The sequence below is a fragment of the Tenrec ecaudatus genome, chromosome 15, assembly GCF_050624435.1.
Source record: "Tenrec ecaudatus isolate mTenEca1 chromosome 15, mTenEca1.hap1, whole genome shotgun sequence".
Lineage (NCBI taxonomy): Eukaryota > Metazoa > Chordata > Mammalia > Afrosoricida > Tenrecidae > Tenrec > Tenrec ecaudatus.
This window is the reverse complement of record NC_134544.1, coordinates 13,748,732-13,768,116: the sequence shown is the minus strand read 5'-3', so window position 1 is coordinate 13,768,116 and position 19,385 is coordinate 13,748,732. Positions and strand designations below refer to the sequence as shown.

At 44.8% G+C, this 19,385-nt stretch overlaps 1 protein-coding gene across 1 annotated transcript; it reads left to right on the top strand.

Annotated features, from left to right (window-relative positions):
- Positions 1 to 498: 498 nt before the first annotated feature.
- SERPINB13 (serpin family B member 13) lies at positions 499 to 19,379 on the top strand. Its single transcript, XM_075532985.1, has 7 exons — positions 499 to 1,216; positions 2,257 to 2,310; positions 12,087 to 12,215; positions 12,525 to 12,642; positions 14,420 to 14,562; positions 15,148 to 15,303; positions 18,176 to 19,379. Exons 1-7 carry the CDS (start codon positions 1,046 to 1,048, stop codon positions 18,578 to 18,580), a joined length of 1,176 nt encoding a protein of 391 aa, XP_075389100.1. The 5' UTR covers positions 499 to 1,045; the 3' UTR covers positions 18,581 to 19,379.
- The last annotated feature ends 6 nt before the right edge of the window (positions 19,380 to 19,385 follow it).

The following is a 19,385-nucleotide window of genomic DNA, read 5'->3' as shown; positions in this document are numbered from 1 at the left end:
GAATTAATTTTAAAAAGTTATTTGTGTGTGTGTGTGTGTGTGTTTGAGAGAGAGACCAACTTATAGTGAAATCCTGCAACCCTATATAGCAACGTATAAAAACGAAAATCTTTCTCCCCTCGTGCCACCTCCCACCCACCACCTGTAATTCTTGGCCAGGCATGTGGCATTGCCCTTTAAGGAAAACTCAGCCCAAAGCAAGATGTTCATGTGGTTGTGGTTAGGAAGTGAGGCTCGAGAGAATGAATCACTCCTGCCGCCTCTGCATTAGGTTTGGAATCAACTGAGAAACAGAAAGTACAAGACCAGTGCACAAATGCTGTCTCTGTATTGTTCACGCTGCATCTGAAAGCACTGCTTGGACTCGAGGCTAATGGGAATTCCTTCCCCTCCCATGCCCAGTTGTAGGCAGTTCAGCTGGACAGACTGGACATTCCAGGACAAGGGACAGGGACGGGGGTGCGGGGGTGGGGTGGGTGTGGGTGTGGAGCTCACTGGTGGCGGCAGCCAGACTTCTAGGCAGGTTCTGACAGAGCGAGAGACCAAATACAACCATGGGGGCTTCAGTCCTGCTCCCTGGGGAGATGGGAAGTGGGAACCCTCTGAGGTTCCAGGACTCCGGATGTGCCTCCAGGAGGGCAGTCTGAGAGAAGGGGTGAGGGGGAGCAGGGGGAGGCAGCACTCGGTCTCTGAGAGGGTGAAAAGTCCTTACTTTTGGAATCAGAGTAGGAAGAGGGAAGATATCCCCTGAGGACAAATGAAACAAGTCCAAGCATCTGCTGCTCTCCAGTCAACGTTGACTTGTGGCGACCCCGGGGGTGTGAGCAGAGAGTGGTGTTCCACTGGTTTTCAATAGCTGGGTTTTTGGAAGCTGAATGTGGGACCTTTCTTCTGAGCTACCTCTTGGCGAACTCAGACCGCCAACCTCAGCTTGTTCACCGGTTGTGTCCCCTGGTACTCTCGCCCACCCGGAGCAGTTCGGAGGGGCAGTGGGAAGGGCCTGGCTGCTTTGACAGTCGCTGTTGCTATTCTAGACTTCTTGGAGATGACCATGGCTTCCTTCGGGGCGGCAAACACTCGGTTGGGGCTTGGCCTTTTCAAAGAACTGAAGAAGTCCAATGACGGCAACGTCTTCTTTTCTCCGGTGGGCATCTCAACGGCCATTGGCATGATCCTTCTGGGCACCCGCGGGAGCACTGCCCGCCAGCTGCAACAGGTAGGGCGGCTTTGCATGCCTATCCTTCTTCCAGGGTCCTCTGGCCTGACCTCTGCAGCGCTCAGCTTCAGGTCTGGGCCAGGACACCGAGCAAGGCAAGGGCTGAAGTGTCTCATGAGGAGCCTCTTCCCTACCCAGATGCCCTCACGCCCTCTGCTCCCAGATGCTGAAAGTCCTTTGTCCAGGGGCTGTGGAGTGGCCCTGTCTAGGTCATTAACCTCACAAAGAAAGCTAAACCAGGAAGAGCAGAAACTGCCAGGAGAGGCGACATCATCCCGACCAGGGTCTACACAAGAGGCCCTGGTTAGGGACAAATGACTAAGCCTTGGGCGATATGCTGACAAGATGATGGGTGAAACCCACCCAGGGGTGCATTTCAAGACAAGAAAGGAAACCCTCTGGAGCAGTCCTACTCTGCCCAAAGGCGCTGCCAGGAGCTGGGGCTGACTTGACGGCAAATAACACTACAGGGGTAGGCATATCACATCCAGGCATCAGCAACAACCCAAACCACTGTCCTGAATCAATTCTCCGCACAGTGACCCTATTTAAGGGATCGGAGACTCTAAGTCTTTTTTTTTTTTTTCAAAAGAAATAGCATAATTGACATGCACTTCACCTATCCTACAGTTTCCATCATCCTAAGAAAACATGTGTAGTCATCAGCAAGATTAATTTCAGAACACAATCTTCTCCTGTTCATGGTTGTTAGCTCTGATACTGTCAATCGGAACGGGAGCAAACAGCCTCCGCTTTCCGCCCGGGAAGGACTGGTGGTTTCAACCACCAACCTTGAGAGTCGCAGCCCATGCTTCCCTCGCTCCACCACCAGGGCATCGTTCTGATACGACACTGGAGATGGCTAAATGAATGCATGGGCATTTCGGTACAGCTCCTCTGAAGAGACCAGGGGCTGGCCCAGGGCTCCTCATGCTTTTCTGAGGGGAGATCAGAGCCACACATGTCCGCTCTCCCTCATGGACTCTGTGAGAAGTGTTCTCTGCTCTGTCCGCAGCCATAACACATTCTGTTTCTTCCAGGTGTTTTACTCTGAGGAAGATGCTGGAAACCCAAGAGCAACAGCTGAAGAGCAGGTGAGGGAGCGTGTCTTGAAACTTGAACCATGTGGTTGGCTGATGATATGTGGGCTTCCTGGGGAAAGGTCAGGGAAGAGGCAATTCTCCATTCCTCTTAGCAAGCTGCAATGATCTCCGTGGCCGAACAATGCTAAGGCTGTACATTAATAGCAAACCCTGAATGTTCAGAGGGAGGCTAGCGCTAAGAGCCGTGGATACACTAACCCCAGAGCTGGAGGTTCCAGCCCACTGAGAGGAGGACAATCCAATCTACTGCTGAGAAAAATCAGTCCCTGAACACCCTGTGGGGCCCAGGACCACTCTGACCCACAGGGTCGGCAGTGGTGAGAACTGACTGGAAGCCACAGGGCTTTTTCTGGATTGTTACGCGGCTGCCCTTGGAAGCTGTGAACAGTTAACACACTTCACTGCCAACGGAAAGGCTGGGAGTTTGAGTCCACCTGAAGGTAGCTTGGAGGAAGGGCTTGGAGATCTACTTTCAAAAAATGACTTGGTACTGACTTGATGCCCACTGGTTTTTACTGTTTAGACACTTGACTGACAAGGGCGGTGGCCACTATGATGCCCACTGGTACCAGTCCAATCGCATGAGAAGCTGCCACACTAGAGTTGGATGGGTTTGGGAGCTACACCGACTTTTGTCCAACTCCTGGTTCAGTCACTTAGCAGCTATGTTACGTTAAACCAGTTGGAAAGTGCTCTCTGTGTTTCTGGAAAGACAGTAGATCGTCTTGAACACACTGGAACGCACCTCTCGGTGGTAGATATCTTTGTGGTCAGTCGGCTCTGCTGGTGACAGTGAATATTATCCCTGCCCATCTCCGTGGAGTTGATTCCAATTCATAGAGACTGGAGAGGGCAGCATAGAATTGTCCCTGTGGGTTTCCGAGGCTATAAATCTTCACAGGAGTAGAAAGCCTCATCTCTTTCACTGATCTTCTCCTTTACCAAACAACAATAACAACAACACAAACACGCACACACACCCCATTGATACTATATTTATACAGAATTATTAATGCAGGGTAAATGACCTGGAATGTCTTCCAGTTGAGGATTTGCATATCGCTTACCAGCATGAGCATCTGCTCCCAGTGGAGAAGGGAGTAGAGTTCATGAGTCAGAGCTGAGCCCCAGGGCTTGGTGGGGGCTCTCTCTGTCCAGCTCCTCACCAGATCCTCATAAAATCACCATTCCAGTCCCCTGGCTGTCTCATAATCCTGCGGGGTCAACTTTGGGCAGCCCACGTGGAGCCCCAGATGTCCCTTCCAGGGTCTGTACAACAGCTCTGGTCTGAGAGCCACTGTGTTCTCCAGCTCCGAGAGTGCAGTGCCTCCCTCCCCAGTGTGGAGGCCACACAGCTACTGGGAACATCAGAAAAAGGAACAGTCCTTGGACAGATGCCCCTCTCCTGGGTGGAAAACTTAGTACCCATGAGCCATAATCTCTTTTACTAGACAAGGAAACAGATGAATAATGTGATTGTCCCCAAGACAGGCAGCGCATGTCCAGATTTGATGATCACATGCACTCAGAATTCAGAACCTGGCTTTATACATCGATTGTGAAATCAAAGCATGCATGTAAAAAGTATAAGGAGTTAGGCAACCAGCCCCTTTAGCCCGCTCCCCCCCAGGCCTCAAAACAAACCATTACTGAATCAGCTGAGGTCCCTCAGTCCCCATCTGGGCCACACCCCATTTTCTCCCCAGAGGACATTCCATTATCCTCAATTTGGCATTCTTGATTTTCCTATACTTGGTTTTTTGGCTATGAGCACACATTAACTTATTTGTTAGAATATTCCTTCCTTTGATTTTTTCATTTATATTGACAAAATTAATCTCTTTTTGGAGGGATGCTTGTTGTTCTAGCTCATTTTCACAGACGTTCATACATTTATCCCGTTGAAAGGACAAAAGTACTGCTCCCTTCTTTTTCTTCCTTCTTCTATGACAAGACGGAAATGAGCCTTTTTCCCCCTTCTCCTTCCAGTTGTTTGGGAGTAGCTCACATACCATAATAGCAGTGAACTTAGTTTCAATTTTACTTCCCCCCTCTGTAACCACTCAGACCATGCTTACATCTGATGGGGAAGGAACTGGAGGGGTTTTAAGGTTATGACCCTCCTGTCTCTCTCTCTTTTATAATGAATTATTTTTCCTTTCTGTTTGTGTAGTATAACACATAGGAAGCAAAACATACTAGACACAGTCGCACGACCTGTCACATCAGGACAGGAGCAGCATCCCAGTAATCCCCGAAGTATGTGGCTCCTCCTCCTTCTTCATCTTTTTTTCTTCTTTCTTACCTGGAAGTCTTTTCCTTTCATGTAAAAACAATTTTTCTTGTTTTCAATCCCTTATAATAAGGTTATCATGAAATATTTATCTTTACGAAGTTGACTGACTTTGCTTGACATAATGTCTTACAATTTTGTCTCTGTCATATGGTGTACATCAGTCTTATCATTGTTTTTCAGAAGTGCCTAATATTCATTCCATTGTACGTATATGCACCAGAGTTTGTGTGTTTGTCACAGTTGGGCTTTCCACTGTTTCAGTATGTTTGCAGTTGTAGACACTGTTGTGACCAGCGTGGGTGTGCTCACAGCCGTTCACATTTTGCTCTCTAGTTCTTTGGAGTATATCTCAAGTCGAGGGACTGCGAGGCCATGTGGGGTTTCTATTGGCGTTTGTTTAGGGACGCTCCATCCTGTTTTCCACACTGGTTGCATGATCCTGCAATCCCACCAGCAATCAGGGGTGTTTCAACCTGCCCACATCTTCTCCAGCATTTGTCATTTTGTTTTTTAAATTTTTACCGAAAGTGTCAGTGTCTTAACTTTTATTTCTCTTGTAGCTAATGACCAAAGGCATTTCTTCATAGGATTGTTGGCCACTTGAATGTCATCTTTAGTAAATGGCTTATTCTTGCTTTTTATCCATTTTTGATTGGATTGTTTGTGTGTTTTTCTTATCAATGTGTTATAGGCTTTTTAAAACAGATTTTTCAAATTAGCTCTTTATCTGATATATCACTGCCAAATATTTCCCTCCAATCTAGGGGTTCTACTTTGATTCTTTTGATGTACACCAATGTCATAATTTTAGAAGGTCCTAGTCCTCTTTTTGTTTTCTATAGTGTTGATACTTTTCATAACACTTAGTAGTGTATTTATGCCTTGTTTCAGGGCCCGTAAGTTTCTGCTTATTTTATCATCGATGAGCATATGGTTCTAGGGTTTATAGTTAAGTCTTTAATTCATCAGTTTACTTTTGCACATGGTTTGAGGTATGAGGAATGAGACAGGCTTCATTCTTTTGCAGGTGAAAATCCAAAAATTCTAGCATCATTTATTTTGTTTTGTTTTTCCCTTTGCGTTCTCATAGCATGTTTCTTTAAAGGATTTTTAAATAAATCATTTTATTGGGGGCTCTTACAGCTCTTATAGCAATCCATACATCAATTGTTTCAAGCACATTTGTACATATGTTGCCAACGACATTTCCAAAATATTTTCTTTCTACTTGAATACGTGGTGTAAGCTCTCTTTTACCCACTCTCCATCCTCTGATTCTTGAAAACCCTTGATAATTTATAAATAATTTTATTTTCATATCTTAACCATCACTGTTTCTGTTGTTTGTCCCCACTGTGTGTGTGTGTGTGGGGGTGTTGAATATCAGTCTTGGCGATCAGTTCCCCCATTCTCCCCACCTTCCTACTACCCTCATGGTATTGCTACTCTCATTATTGGTCCGGAGGGGCTTATCTCTCATGGATTCTGTGTGTTGAGAGCTCTTATCTGTACCAGTGTACATGTTCTGGTCTAGCCAGATTTTTAAGGTAGATCTGGGATCATGATAGTGGTGGGGGCACACGGGGAAGAAGCATTAAAGAACTAGAGGAATGTTGTGTGTTTTGTCGGTGCTACACTGCATCTTGGCTGACTTGTTCCTTCCTTGTGATCCTTCTATGAGGGGATGTCCAATTGTCTACAGATGGGCTCTGCGTCTCCATTCTGAGCCCCCTCGTTTGAATAGAAATGGTTGTTTGTTTTGGGTCTTCTGATGCCCGATACCTGATTCCATTGACACCTTGTGATCACACAGGTTGGTGGTCTTCCATGTGGGATTTGTTTGTTTCCCTAGCATCATTTATTGCAAAGGCGATCCCTTCCCCATGGAATGTGTTTTTGCCCTTTATAAAATAATCAGGTGTCTGTAGGGGTTTGGTTATATTTCAGAATACGCTGTTCAAACCCATTGGTCTGCATATCCACCCTTGTACCAATACTAAGCTGTTTTGATTCCCATGGCTGTATATGAAATGACTCTACTTATTCAAGCCTCTTAGTTGATCTGAGTGTTTCTTTAGCCACGAGCTATCCAGCATGGTAGTTCTTCAAGTGCCTTCTGAACATTTGGGTTGGAATTAGTTCAAATTGAGATGTGCTGTTAGTAGATTTCAAAGATGTGGTGCCAAAAAATTGCAAAGTATCTTATTAATTTATATATATAGTATTGATATAATATATGCTTGCCATATTGATACATAAAATATTGAAATGATGACATTCTAGATATCATGGGTTCAATAAACTATATAACTAAGCCTAGTTTCATCTATTATTAAAATGGAGTTACTAGGAAATTTAAGATTATACACGTTGCTCACCTGCTTTTACTATGGAGAGAGCGAGTCTAAAGTCCTGTCTGAGAGGTAGGCTCTTTGACTTTATCAACTCCCCCACTCACTGTCCTGAGTAGATTCTGACTCCTGGGGACCCTACAGGACAGGGTAGGGCTGCTCCTGAGGGTTTCCAAGATGGAAACTCTCTATGGAAGTAGAAATCCTCATCCTTCTCCTGAAAAGCACCTAGTTGTTTTGAACTGCTGACCTTGGGGTTAGTAGCCCAATGCATGTAACCACTAGGGCTCCCATTGACTTTATTCAATATTATCAAATTGTTTTTGTAAATATATATATATATATATATATGTATATATATATATATTCCCCTTAGCAATAAATATCAGTGCATTTCAAACATTTATCTAGAGAGAGTGGGCCTTAAAATACTTCTGATATTATCTGTCTATATTTTGTTTTAGGTATTTTGTTATTGATTTCTAACTTAAGAATGTGTTTTGGAAGGAACCACTTCTTTGAAAGTCGTTAACACTTGCTGTATGGTCTAGCATATGATCAGTTTTCATAAATATTCTCTGCATGATTGAGGAGAATGTATATTCTCTCATGGTTCTTTACAGGGTTCTATATATCACTTAGAGTACAACTTGCTTATTTTATTGACCAAGCTTCCTACATTCCTTTCACTAATTTTGCCACTTTGATTGTTAGGAGCGATACTAAACATCTCCCACTCTGACTGTTGATTGATTATTTCTACACATTCCAGTTATCCCTTGGTCTATTTTGAGGTCATGTTACTTGGTGTATTGCATTTTTAAAATGTCATCTCTTTCTGGTAAAGTAAATGTTTTTGCAATATTAGTCATATTTTGGGTTTCAAGCATTTTTGTTGCTTATAAATATATCTGTGCAAGTCTTTTTTGACTGCTGTCTTTTTCTGGCATATCTTTATCTTATATATTTGACCATTTTTTGTTTGTTTGGACTTGGTAATCTTTTTTGTCCCTTTTTATTGTTATTCTGAGAGATTTTAAAAATATTTTTATTGGGGGCTTGTACAACTCTTATCACAATCCATACATTCAACCATATGTCAAGCATATTTGTACATTTGTTGCCATCATCATTCTCAAAAAACACTTTCTTTCCACTTGAACCCTTGGTATGAGCTCCTTATTTTACTCCCTCCCATCCCCACCCTCCCTCCCTCACGAACCCATTATAATTTATAAACAATTCTTTCTTTCTTTCTTTCTTTATTTATAAACAATCTTATTCTGTCATGTCTTACACTGTCCGATGTCTCCCTTCACCCACTTTTCTGTTGTTCATCCCCCAGGGAGGGGCTTATATGTAGATACTTGTGATCAGTCCCCCCTTTCTCCCCCACCTTCCCCTTCCCCTCCTGGTATCACAACTCTCATTATTAGTCCTGAGAGATTCATCTGTCCTGGATTCCCTGTATTTCCAGTTCTTTTCTGTACCAGTGTATATCCTCTGGTCTGGCTGGATTTGTAAAGTAGAATTGGGATCATGATAGTTGGGGGTGGAGGAAGCATTAAAGAACTAGAGGAAAGTTGTATGTTTCATTGATGCTATACTGCACCCTCACTGGCTTGTCTCCTCCCCGCGACCCTTCTGTAAGGGGATAGGTCTAGTTGCCTGCAGATGGCTTTGGGTCTCCACTCTGCACTCCCCTTCATTCACAATGATATTTTGAACATTCTTATGGTTTTAATTAAATGTACGTGTTTAAAAAATGAAATAGAAAATATTCTTGCTGGAAATTTGCCTTTTAATGGGAAAGTTTAGTCCATTTACACATATTGTGATTGCTGATGTGTTCAGGATTATCTCCATTAGGTATTTGGGAGGTACTGCTTCTATTGTTCTGTGGAAAAGTCAGTTTAACTGGCATTTCCACAGGGGCTTATCCCTCTCTGACTACATTTAATGTTTGCACTTTGCTTTTGTTACTCCTGAATTTTACTATGATGTGTTCAGATGGGCAGTTCTTTTTTAAAAAAATTATAACCTTGATTTACTGTATGTTTTTAATCTAAAAATTCATCGTTGCTGTTGTTAGGTGTAGTGGAGCCAGTTCTGACTCATAGTGATCCTGTGCACAGCAGAACAAAACACTGCTCTATCCTTCACCATCCTCACAATCATTGCTATGTTTTAACCCATTGTTGTAGCCACTGTCTCCATCCATTTCTTTGAGGGTTGTGTTAGGCTGGGTTGACTAGAGAAACAAATCCAGTGACACTCACATATGTGCAAGAAAGAACTTTATATAAAGAACTAATTATATATCGAGATAACATCTCAGTCCAGTCCAACTCAAGTCCCCAAGTTCAATACTAGTCCATAAGTCCCTCTTCATTCATGCAGAATGCAGGAAGATCACAGGCTGGTGGGTGCAAGGTCTTGTGGATCCAATGGTGATGGCACTGGCAGCCATCAGGGTCAGCCAGCAGGAATGTGAAGGCAGAGAGAGGGAGGGGAGTTTCCCAAAGCCTTCTTTATGAAAGAGCCACAACAACAAGAGGCATCATTGGGCTGTGACCTGATTGACATGCTGCACTCCACCCCTACATTTTAAATATCTTCAAGTTGACATGGAATTATGTAAGTACCACAAGGCTCTTCTTTTTTTTCACTGACCCTCTACTTTAACAAGCATGATGCCCTTCTCCAGGGACTGGAGACCCTCTCCTGACAATGTGTTCAAAGTACATAGGACAAAGTCTTCCCTCCTTGCTCCTATGGGGCATTATTCCTTGCCTCTCTAGGACATTCTGGCTGTATTTCTTCCAACACAGATTTGTTTGTCCTTTACATAGTCCATGGTATTTTCGACATTCTTTGCCCAATGCCACAGTCCAAATGCATTAATTCTTCTTTGGCCTTCCCTACCCAGCGTCCAGATTGCGCATGAACTTGAGCCCGGGGGGTGCTTGTTAGCCGGGAAGTCAGGACAAGTGATTCAAACACAGCAGCCATTCTGTGGGACAAAGACCAGACAGTCTTCTCCCACAAAGATTTACAGCCTTGGAAACCCTTCCTGGGGCTGCTATGACTCAGAATCAACTTGATGGTTATCAGTGATGAAAACCCATAGGTTTCATCAATTCTGGAAAATTCTTAATCACTTAGTTTTTTGAGTAATGCATTTTCCCCTTCTTACCTCTGTTGTCCTTTGCAAAGATGGATAGAATTTTGAAGTTATTTCCTAGATTCGTTCACTTGTTTGACATATTGTAAATTATTATTTTTGGCGCCATATTCTAGAAAAATTGTCCAGATCTAGATTAATTCTTTTATCTGGCAGTGTCTAATCTACTTTCTAGGAGCTTGGGTGGTGCTGTTGGGTAAGTGTTGGTAGTTCAGATCCACCGGCTGCTTCATGGGAGAAAGATGGAGCTATCTGCTCTCATAAAGATGCAGCCTTAGAAACCCTACATAGCTTTGCTGTGAGTCAGAATGGACTTAATAGCAGTACGTAATTTACTGTTTATCCACCCATTGAATTTAAAACTTAAATACTTATATTATTTTGCATCTAGAAGATCACAGTTGATCATTAAACCTACATGACCATTGCTGGCAGCAGCTTGTCACTTAGTCATATTCTCAATGTCACATTTAATCATTTCCTATTAATATTCTCAATATACTGATTTAAAAGTGTGGGACTAATAATATCAACATTTACATTTCACGTAGGTATAATATAATGTTTGGTTTTTTTCTTTCTTGATTCATCATATGGAGTTTGTTTTCTCGTGTTTGTGATGTCCAGAACTCGACTCCTATTTGGCTGATAGCCTATGGAACTCCAGAGAAACCTTTCTAATAAAGAGCACTTATTTTCTGGAATAGGTTCCTAAAGTATTACCATTCTAGGGTCACTTCATAGTTCTAAGCTTCCTTGGAGTTTCTCAGACTACAGAGATGTCATGCAGACCCCAAATCCATTTGTAGCAGACCTTCTCCCCCGCTCCCCTTTTTCCATTTGTTGGCCAACTCCGTCACAACTGACCCAATGGAGATATAATCTCACAGCATCCTTCTCTTTATATCAGTTATTATTCCCAAAGGCTCTCACATTTTGATTTGTACACACCCTGTCTTCATCAGCCTGAGTAGATATTGAATCATCCCAAGTCAGTCAGAGCTCACAATAGCCAGGAGACAGCTCCAAGGTCAGAGTCAGCCTCAGACATTCTGTTCAAGTGACAGACTTGTACATTTTGCGTGGGAAGGTCTTCAAGTGCTTATTCATTAGTCAGAAGATCAAGTGAGTATCGGTTATGTGTCAGGAATGAGTCTTGGTCCTGGGAAACTGATGGGAAACAGAGATCAAAGAAACAGGCAAGTAAGGCCCTGGGTCCTTACTCTGGAGGGAGAGGCCTTTGAGTTGACAGGGCGATGCGAGTAGATGCTCAATTCAAGCTACGTTGCCTCTCTCTTTCCCCAGTCTTCCGTGAGCCACCACGCACCAGTCCCTCTGTTTCAGGGGAGCGTCGGGTCAGCTGGGTCAGCCGGGGAATGCTTCTCCACCTCAGTCAGGAAACTCTTGGATCGCACAGTGGAGTGTGGAGAAGAATGTGTATAGCTTCTTTCCTCAGAGACATGAGTGAAATGTACTTCATCTCAAAGTGTAGCGGTGAGAACTGACCCTTGACACCAGCAGAAGTCACTTTTCTCATCTTGTCTAAAATAGACATTTCCAAGCCCCACGGTGGCCGAGGATGATCTGGGGCATCATGACACTTCTCAAGAGCTTCAAGTTTTGTGAGGAGCAAAAAAAAAAAAAAAGTCTGGTGGAACATTTACAAGTTAATTTATGTGTGAGATCAAAACTGGGAGATGAGTCAGAGAAGAAAGATCTCTGATGTGGGCCGGCAGAGAAGACTTCTTCGTGGAGCGCAGTCTACCTTTAATGTCCACAATCACACGAGTTGCGTAAATGCCGCCTGTCATCTGGGGGCCTCATGAGGAAGCTGTCAAACCAAGGTGTTTAGGTCCAACAGCCGTGTCCATTTGGGGAAGAGCCCAAGCTTTGTTTGGTCAGGCTAACCCATTGAGTTTCTGTTTTGGTTTTTAAGACCGAGAAGACAGAAACAATACATCTGCAATTACAAAAGGTGTTAACTGAGATAAACCAGCCCACTGATGGTTATGAGTTGAACATTGCCAACAGGCTATTTGGAGAGAAGACATACCTCTTTCTTCAGGTAAGTTTTGTGTTGTCGACTATGTCCAGGAGCTGTATTTGTCAATGGCTGCCCACAGTGGGCACCCACTCTGCCCACATTCCTGGTGTCTCTCCCCACTACCCTGCAACAGACTGTTGGCTTGTTTCTCTCCTGTGGACTTGAACCTGATCTCTGCCTCAGCCACGTTCTAAAACTGTGCATGGTGATGTGCTCGGGCTCTGAGTCCCTGCTTACAACATTAGTCACACGGAGGTAAGCCACCTTATTTACGACGCTGGCAATCGATACACTGACTTTTCGACACTTCCTTTCCTGCTTCTCTTAAAGAAATACTTAGATTATGTTGAAAAATATTACCACGCTTCTCTGGAACCTGTGGATTTTGTGAATGCAGCTGATGACAGTCGAAAGAAGATTAATTCCTGGGTGGAAAGAGAGACACATGGTAGAGTATGAGTGTGTCATTCATTCTAAGAACACTTCCTAAGTACCTGCTGTGAGTAAAACCCTGTGCCTGAGCTGCATGGGATGCCAGGGTGGAAAGGCGTTGGGAGGAGGCTCCAGATGGGTTTTGCTGGGAAGGAAGGGTACAGAGGGGAAGGCACCTCAGATGGTTTAGTGGAATGATCTGCCTAAACGTGCAGAGACCCAAAGGAAGTCAGGGTGGGCGTCACAGGAAGCCGAGCACATGGAAACGGCCGTGAGTTCTTGGTACGTGATGGTGGGTCACAGTAGCTTGTAGCTGCTAAATCTGGGCTCAGGCTTGTCTGGAGTTCTCCTCCTTTCTTTTACAGGCGAACCTTACTCCCTGAACCCTTGTTCTGGGGGAGAGCTGCAGCGTTCCATCAAGACCACCTTTGCTGCCCCTTGCCCCAGGGCCACCGGGGCTGTTCTTTCAGGGAAAGGACAATATTTATGCTCATTTACAGCAGAGAACTTGACAAAGCCCTCAGCCCCCAGCCAGATCCCAGCGCCTTTTTGTCCCCCAGTGTGAACCTCACACAAAAGAAGTATCAGAAAAGAGTGTTGACATGTAGATGCATTCTGGGGAGCAATAGTTGAGAGCTCAGTGTCTGAATTTCAGAATACCTTTTTAATTCCAATTGTCCTGGAAATGCCTGTTATTTCAGAATGAATTAAAATGAATGCTTATCCGAAGGCATAAACAAACAAACAAACAAACAAACAAATAAATAAATGAAAAGAAGTAGAGAAAAGTGGGGCTCTAGCAAAGAGTGGACCGAAGGTGGTATGGTCTTCAATATGTAGTGTGAGAGGGGCTGAAGACACCTAGTCATGAGAAAGCCAGTTCCTTCCCTGGGGACAGAGTTGAGTTGCTCACCACGGCCAGCCGATAGAAACCACCAGCTGCTTCATGGGGGAAAGATGCGGCTGTCAGCTTCTTTAACGAGCTACAGCCTCAGAAACCCAAAGTGGCAGTTCAATTCTGCCCTACTGGGTCTCTATGCGTCAGAACCGACTCACTGGCAGTGAGCTTAGTTTCGTTTCTGAATTTTTCTAAATGCCCGGTGGTGACTCTCTAGAATGGGTAAGAATTATATTAACACTCACCGTGTACTTGTTAATGGAGTCCTAGTGGCGCAGTAGATTAAGTGCTGGGTTGTAAACCACAAGGTTGATGTTTCAAACCCACCAGCTGCTCTGCAGGAGAAAGAAGAGGCCGTCTGGTCATGGAAAGCTTTACAATCTCAAGAACCCTCTACAGGATTGTCCTGAGTCAAAATCGACTCAACGGCAGTGGGTCTGGGTGTGTGCTAGGCACCAGAGAGTGTTGTAGGCACCTTTCGTGTCTGAAACCATTCCTTCCGTTCGACGACTCTATGAGGGAGGCAGGTTTTGGTTCTATTTTACAGTGTGGAAACTGAGGCACAGAGAGCTGCAGTAACTGGTGTAGAGGGCACCAGTAACTGGTGTGAGGGCACCAGCTAAAAGGCACTTCTGGAGGCTAGTAGAGGTGCTGTGACCCCAGAGCCCCACCTCTTGCCCAGCACACGCTCTGCTCTCCACGGGCTGAGTGCCAGATGGAGGGAGACACTGGGGCACCAGTTCTTCCAGCACGCCCTTTGTCAGCCAGACCTGTATATGCTGACCTGGCAGAGTAGTCAAAGGTCACTGGACGCTCTGCATCACACCTGCCCTGCACATCGCTTGTCGTTTGACAACACCACAAAAGTTCATTGTTGTTGTCGTCCCATTGGCAGAAAAAATCAAGGACCAGTTTCCAGCTGACTCCCTAGGCAGCTCGACCAGGCTGGTGCTGGTGAACACGGTGTACTTCAAAGGGCAGTGGGCCCAGGGCTTTAAGAAAGAAGACACCCAGGAAGAACAATTCTGGCTGAATAAGGTACGGTCCTTCTTTATCCAGGGATGTGCTGGCACACAGGGTGGAGAAGCTAGACTGTGTTCAGGCAGAAGCGTAGCTGCACTGCTGCTGTCAACTGCCACGGGGCTAGACCCCACGCTTGACCACGCTGTCCGCTGTGGAAGGAAACAGCCCCTGGTCCTGGATCCTTCCTACAGGTTTTTTGTTGGCTTAATTTCAGAAAGAGATTGTTAGGCCTTTCTTTTCAGTCATTCTTAGTCCGGAAGCTCTGCCGACACTTGTTCAGCACCCTTTCAACACATCAAGCTCCCCTTCCAGATGGGTGGTGGCTGAGCAGGAGGCATGGTGATTGAATCCAAGCCCCTGGCACGGAGGGCAAGAATTTGATCTCTGAACCACCCCTTCCATTAACAACCGAGAGCAATGGCCACGACTTAGAGAGCCTAGAACAAGAGACCTTTCCTGCTGGTTGCTAAGACCTGCTGCTGGTTCTTGAAAGGCTTGTCTTGTGTGTGACTTCAGGGGGAGCTCCTTCTTTGGGGGGGGGTGCCTGCTTGGTGATGGGGAGCCCCCTGTGACTCCTGGGTGCCCCGCCGTGTGTTGCAGAGCACGAGCAAACCCGTGCTGATGATGAAGCTGTGCCACTCCTTCCCCTTCGCCTCCCTGGAGGACGTGCAGGCCAAACTTCTGGGGATTCCATACAAGAACAATGACCTGTGCATGTTCGTGCTGCTGCCAGACGCCATCGACGGGCTGCAGAAGGTGAGCCTTCCTTGCCCCAGACCTGCTTCCCTGCCCTCGAACTTTGAGTCGCAAGGCTTGTCCTGGGCGAGTCTAGTGACCGGGTTTCCACGTGGGAGCTGCTGTCTGGCAGGGACATGAGGAAAGTCTTTTTAGGTACAGCAGCTGCTCAGGACGGAAATCGCATGGTCTCAGGCTCCTGGAGAAGAAGCAATACCACAAGTATTTCAGATGAGCTGAAGTGCGTCTTTAAGATCACACAGGTGTTCCAAAGACCACTGACCATTTTGGGGAATGGATGGTCCATATCAATGGACTCCCCCTTTCACAGAAAGAGGGAGAGAAAAAAGAGGAAAATCACAGCAAATTTTACATTCTGTTCACTGGACTCATGAGCCTCCTGACTTATTTCTTCAGTTCTCTGTTTGAAGCCCAGATTAAGTGAGCCACTTTCCCATTACAATATTAATGTGGCTATTATACCGTGCTTATGAAATCAGGGAGCTTTGTTTCAGATTTCCCTTCTGCTTGGGAGATGTTCGTCCTTTGATTCTCCCGAATGTCTAGGAACCTCAGTCTCTTTTCCTTTAGAAAATGGGCTTCATCATGGATAAGAGACTGTATTATTCAACGATAAGAAGTAGTGTGTGCGTGTGTGTGTGTGTGTGTGTGTGTTTGTGTGTACAGTCTCTAACAGGTCTGAGACATACAATGGGTTCAATAAATGATAACTGTTGCATCCTTCATTGAATGTTGTATTCTTACTGGATTCCAAAATAGTGGAAATTATTTTGGGACAATGAAATGACAACCATGTCCACCAGTATGAGAGCTTTCAGAGTATTTAGACCATTGACCCCAACTCCCCAGTTTGGGGAATTATACTAAAGAAATGATTCACCAAAAAAGAGAGAAAAGACTTTTCTAAGCCCTGTGGGTGGTTTCAGTATTAGATACAATAGAGCACCCGGTTTTAAGTGCAGGAGCTCAGATGTTGTATTTTTTTGTTACTGTTCCATGTGATGGGAAGCTGTCATAGTCCCTGGCAGGCACTAGGCATTGGTCCCATGAATGAATGGACAAATGGTGGGTGAAGTGCAAATCACCTTGATGGCAGTATCACTTGCCAGTTGGAAGACCTTTAGTAGAGGTCTGCAATCGAGTGAAAAAAAGTGACATCAAATAAAATTGGCCATCCATGGTGATTGCAATGATGCCCAAAGTCTCTGTAGACACAGTCTGTTCATCACCCTCCTCAGAGTATTGAGCCCTGCTTTCCCCGAGACTTCTGCAGCTAGAAAAATATGTAGGTTGAAGGTTATTATTGTTTGTTTTTAAAATGGTATACATTTTTGAATGATAATATATATTTTGTACTTAACAGATATATTTTCCTACCAAATGGGGATATTTTGGTAAAAACTATGCAGTTTTTAATGATAAAAATAAATGTATATATAGAGGAAAAAGAGAGGGCGAATAGGAGAGAGAGATAGAAAGAGCGAGAGCAAGAGACCATAGCTTTACACAAATAAGGTGCATGTTATGTGTCATTTGCAAACCGCAGACCACCCCTTGCACCATTAGGCTCCTGCTAGTGCTGTCACATGTATGTACACAGTGTTCACATGGGCATGTTGTTTGCAAAACAAAACCCAACAACCCAACACAGCAGTAACCATCAAATGATGTCTTAGGATTGGTAGAATAAGAAATGGTCTGTTCCCTATCATTAAAAATTCCTCCAATGCCACTGGGGTTTCATACACACAGAATACTTAGACAGAGAACCACGTAGGACAACCACCTGTGATGTCAAATGACAGTGCAGTGAAATACAGCTCCTACTTCGATTCACTATCCAAAGCAGGGCAGGGACCCTCTTCTTCTTCAGGGTCACTGGGATATCCATAGAATCATTCGTGGGCCATAAAAATTGATCAACTTAAAACAATTTGCTCTAATATTGGGACAAGGTATGATACTCATCTCCCTGAACCAATGGGTGCATAAGCAAATGTGGTGAAAAAAACTGATGGTGCCTGGCTATTAAAAGATATAGTGCCTGGAGTCTTAAAGGCTTGAAGTTAAACAAGAGGCCATTTAGCAGGGAAACAACAAAGCCCATGTGGAAGAAGCACAGCAGCCTGTGTGATCATGAGGTGTCCATGGGAACAGGTATCAGAAATTAAAGAAAAACAAGTAATCATATTGATGTGAAGGAGCATGGACAAAGTGGAGACATAAAATAATTGGACAATCCCTCACAGAAGGGTTACATAGAAGGGGTAACATATTCAGGGTGCAGTTCCTCTGTCCTCAAGATCTTTAATATTTCATCCCCCCACTATTATGACCTTAGTTTTGCATCACTAACCTTGCTAGACTGCGATATACACTTGTAAAATCTAGATCTTTTGATGTATGAAATCCAATATTGATAAACCCCTCAGAATTAGTAGTGGGAGTAATGATTCCCTGAGGGCATAGGAAGAGAGGGGAAGGAAGAGGGAAGGGGGAACTGACAGAATGATGAATGTATAACATCACTTGAAGGGAATGAATAACAGAATTATAGGTGAATGGATACATTGGATAGTGTATGCTATGGCAATATATACACATACATGATATTATATAAATATAAGATAAGTATATATATAAGATACGACAATATACACACACATATATGTGAACATATATAATATATATAGTTTATTAAGGGTCCATATGAGTAGTAGGATTGGGGAGGGGGCATAAAGGCTAGCTGATATCAGAGTTCAAAGAGATAGAAAATGTATTGAAAATGATGATGACAGCAAATGTACAATTTATACTTGCTCTAATGGAACTATGGATTATAGTAATATCTGTTTCTTTGTTTTAAACCTAGATTGTAGACCAAGTCAGCCCTGAGCAGTTGGTGGAGTGGACGAACCCAGGGCACCTAGAGGAGCACAAGGTCAGCCTGCACCTGCCCCGCTTTGAGGTGGAGAACACCTACAGTCTGGAGGAGCCGCTGGGAGCCATGGGGCTGGAGGACGCCTTCAGTGAACTCCGGGCCGACTACTCGGGCATGTCTGCCAGCTCCAGGCTGCATGCTCAGAAATTCCTGCACAGGTCCTTTGTGGCGGTGACCGAAGAAGGTACTGAGGCGGCTGCCGCCACTGGGGTGGCCTTCAGCATCTCGGCAGTCTCTGGTTATGACAGCGTCCACTGTAATCACCCTTTCCTGTTCTTGATCAGGCATCGTGAGTCCAGCAGCATCCTTTTCTTTGGCCAGTTTTCTTCTCCCTAGAAGTGCCACTTCCTTGGCGTGGCCCCTGGCGGAACAAGAGGACACTGGAGTATCTCTAGGGGCAGGGACGCAGCCTGTTGTTGGTCACACATTTGTTTCACATCTTATACCCCAGTCTGGTGGTCCACATCGGTGACTTAGCGACTGGGAGTCCCCGGCGGCACAAATGATGAAAACCTCATTCACTAGACGGACAGTTGGAAAAATGGAATGTTGGTGCACATCTAGTGCTTCTGAAGCTCCTGCCCCCCCTTCCGCCTAGCACCCTGAGCACAGGTTAAATCTGCACATACAGTGTTGCTGTGAGTGACTTCATTGCAACCACTGCGGGAACGACAGCACTGATGTGTGTGCTCATTGTTTGCATGGGTATCAAAGGGTCCTGTCTGACATGTGCGAACTGAGTCAAGCCAAACAAGGCATTGGATTCACTGACAGTCTTCCTTGGAACCTATGGAAAGTAAATCAGTGTCTTGGAGCTTTGTTCAAGTCTCTGCAGTAAAGAGGGTGGATTAGAGGTTTCCAGGGTCCCTTCAGTTCTGAGATTTGGGGATAGTGTAATACAGGGAGCCCTGGTGGGCAGTGGGACTAGATGGCTACTCCCAGAGCTGGTGGTTCCAACCTACCAGTTACTCTGAGGGCGAAAGATGCCCAGTCTGCTTCTGTAGAGTCCAGCCTCAGAAGCCCTATGAGACAGCTCTACTCTTTCCTAAAGGGTGACTATGAGCCAGAAATGACTGGGCGTCAGTCAGTGGGCTTGGTTTTTCGGTGAATAATCTGCAAGTAAAATTAAATAATAAATCGG

What these genes read in the sequence shown, in the direction of transcription:
- SERPINB13 (XM_075532985.1), top strand. Translation starts at nt 1,046, where the DNA reads ATGACCATGGCTTCCTTCGGGGCGGCAAACACTCGGTTGGGGCTTGGC. An exon ending in GGTGGAAAGAGAGACACATG is followed by an intron (nt 12,643 to 14,419) that starts GTAGAGTATGAG and finishes TCCCATTGGCAG; the next exon opens with AAAAAATCAAGGACCAGTTT. An exon ending in CCATCGACGGGCTGCAGAAG is followed by an intron (nt 15,304 to 18,175) that starts GTGAGCCTTCCT and finishes TTTTAAACCTAG; the next exon opens with ATTGTAGACCAAGTCAGCCC.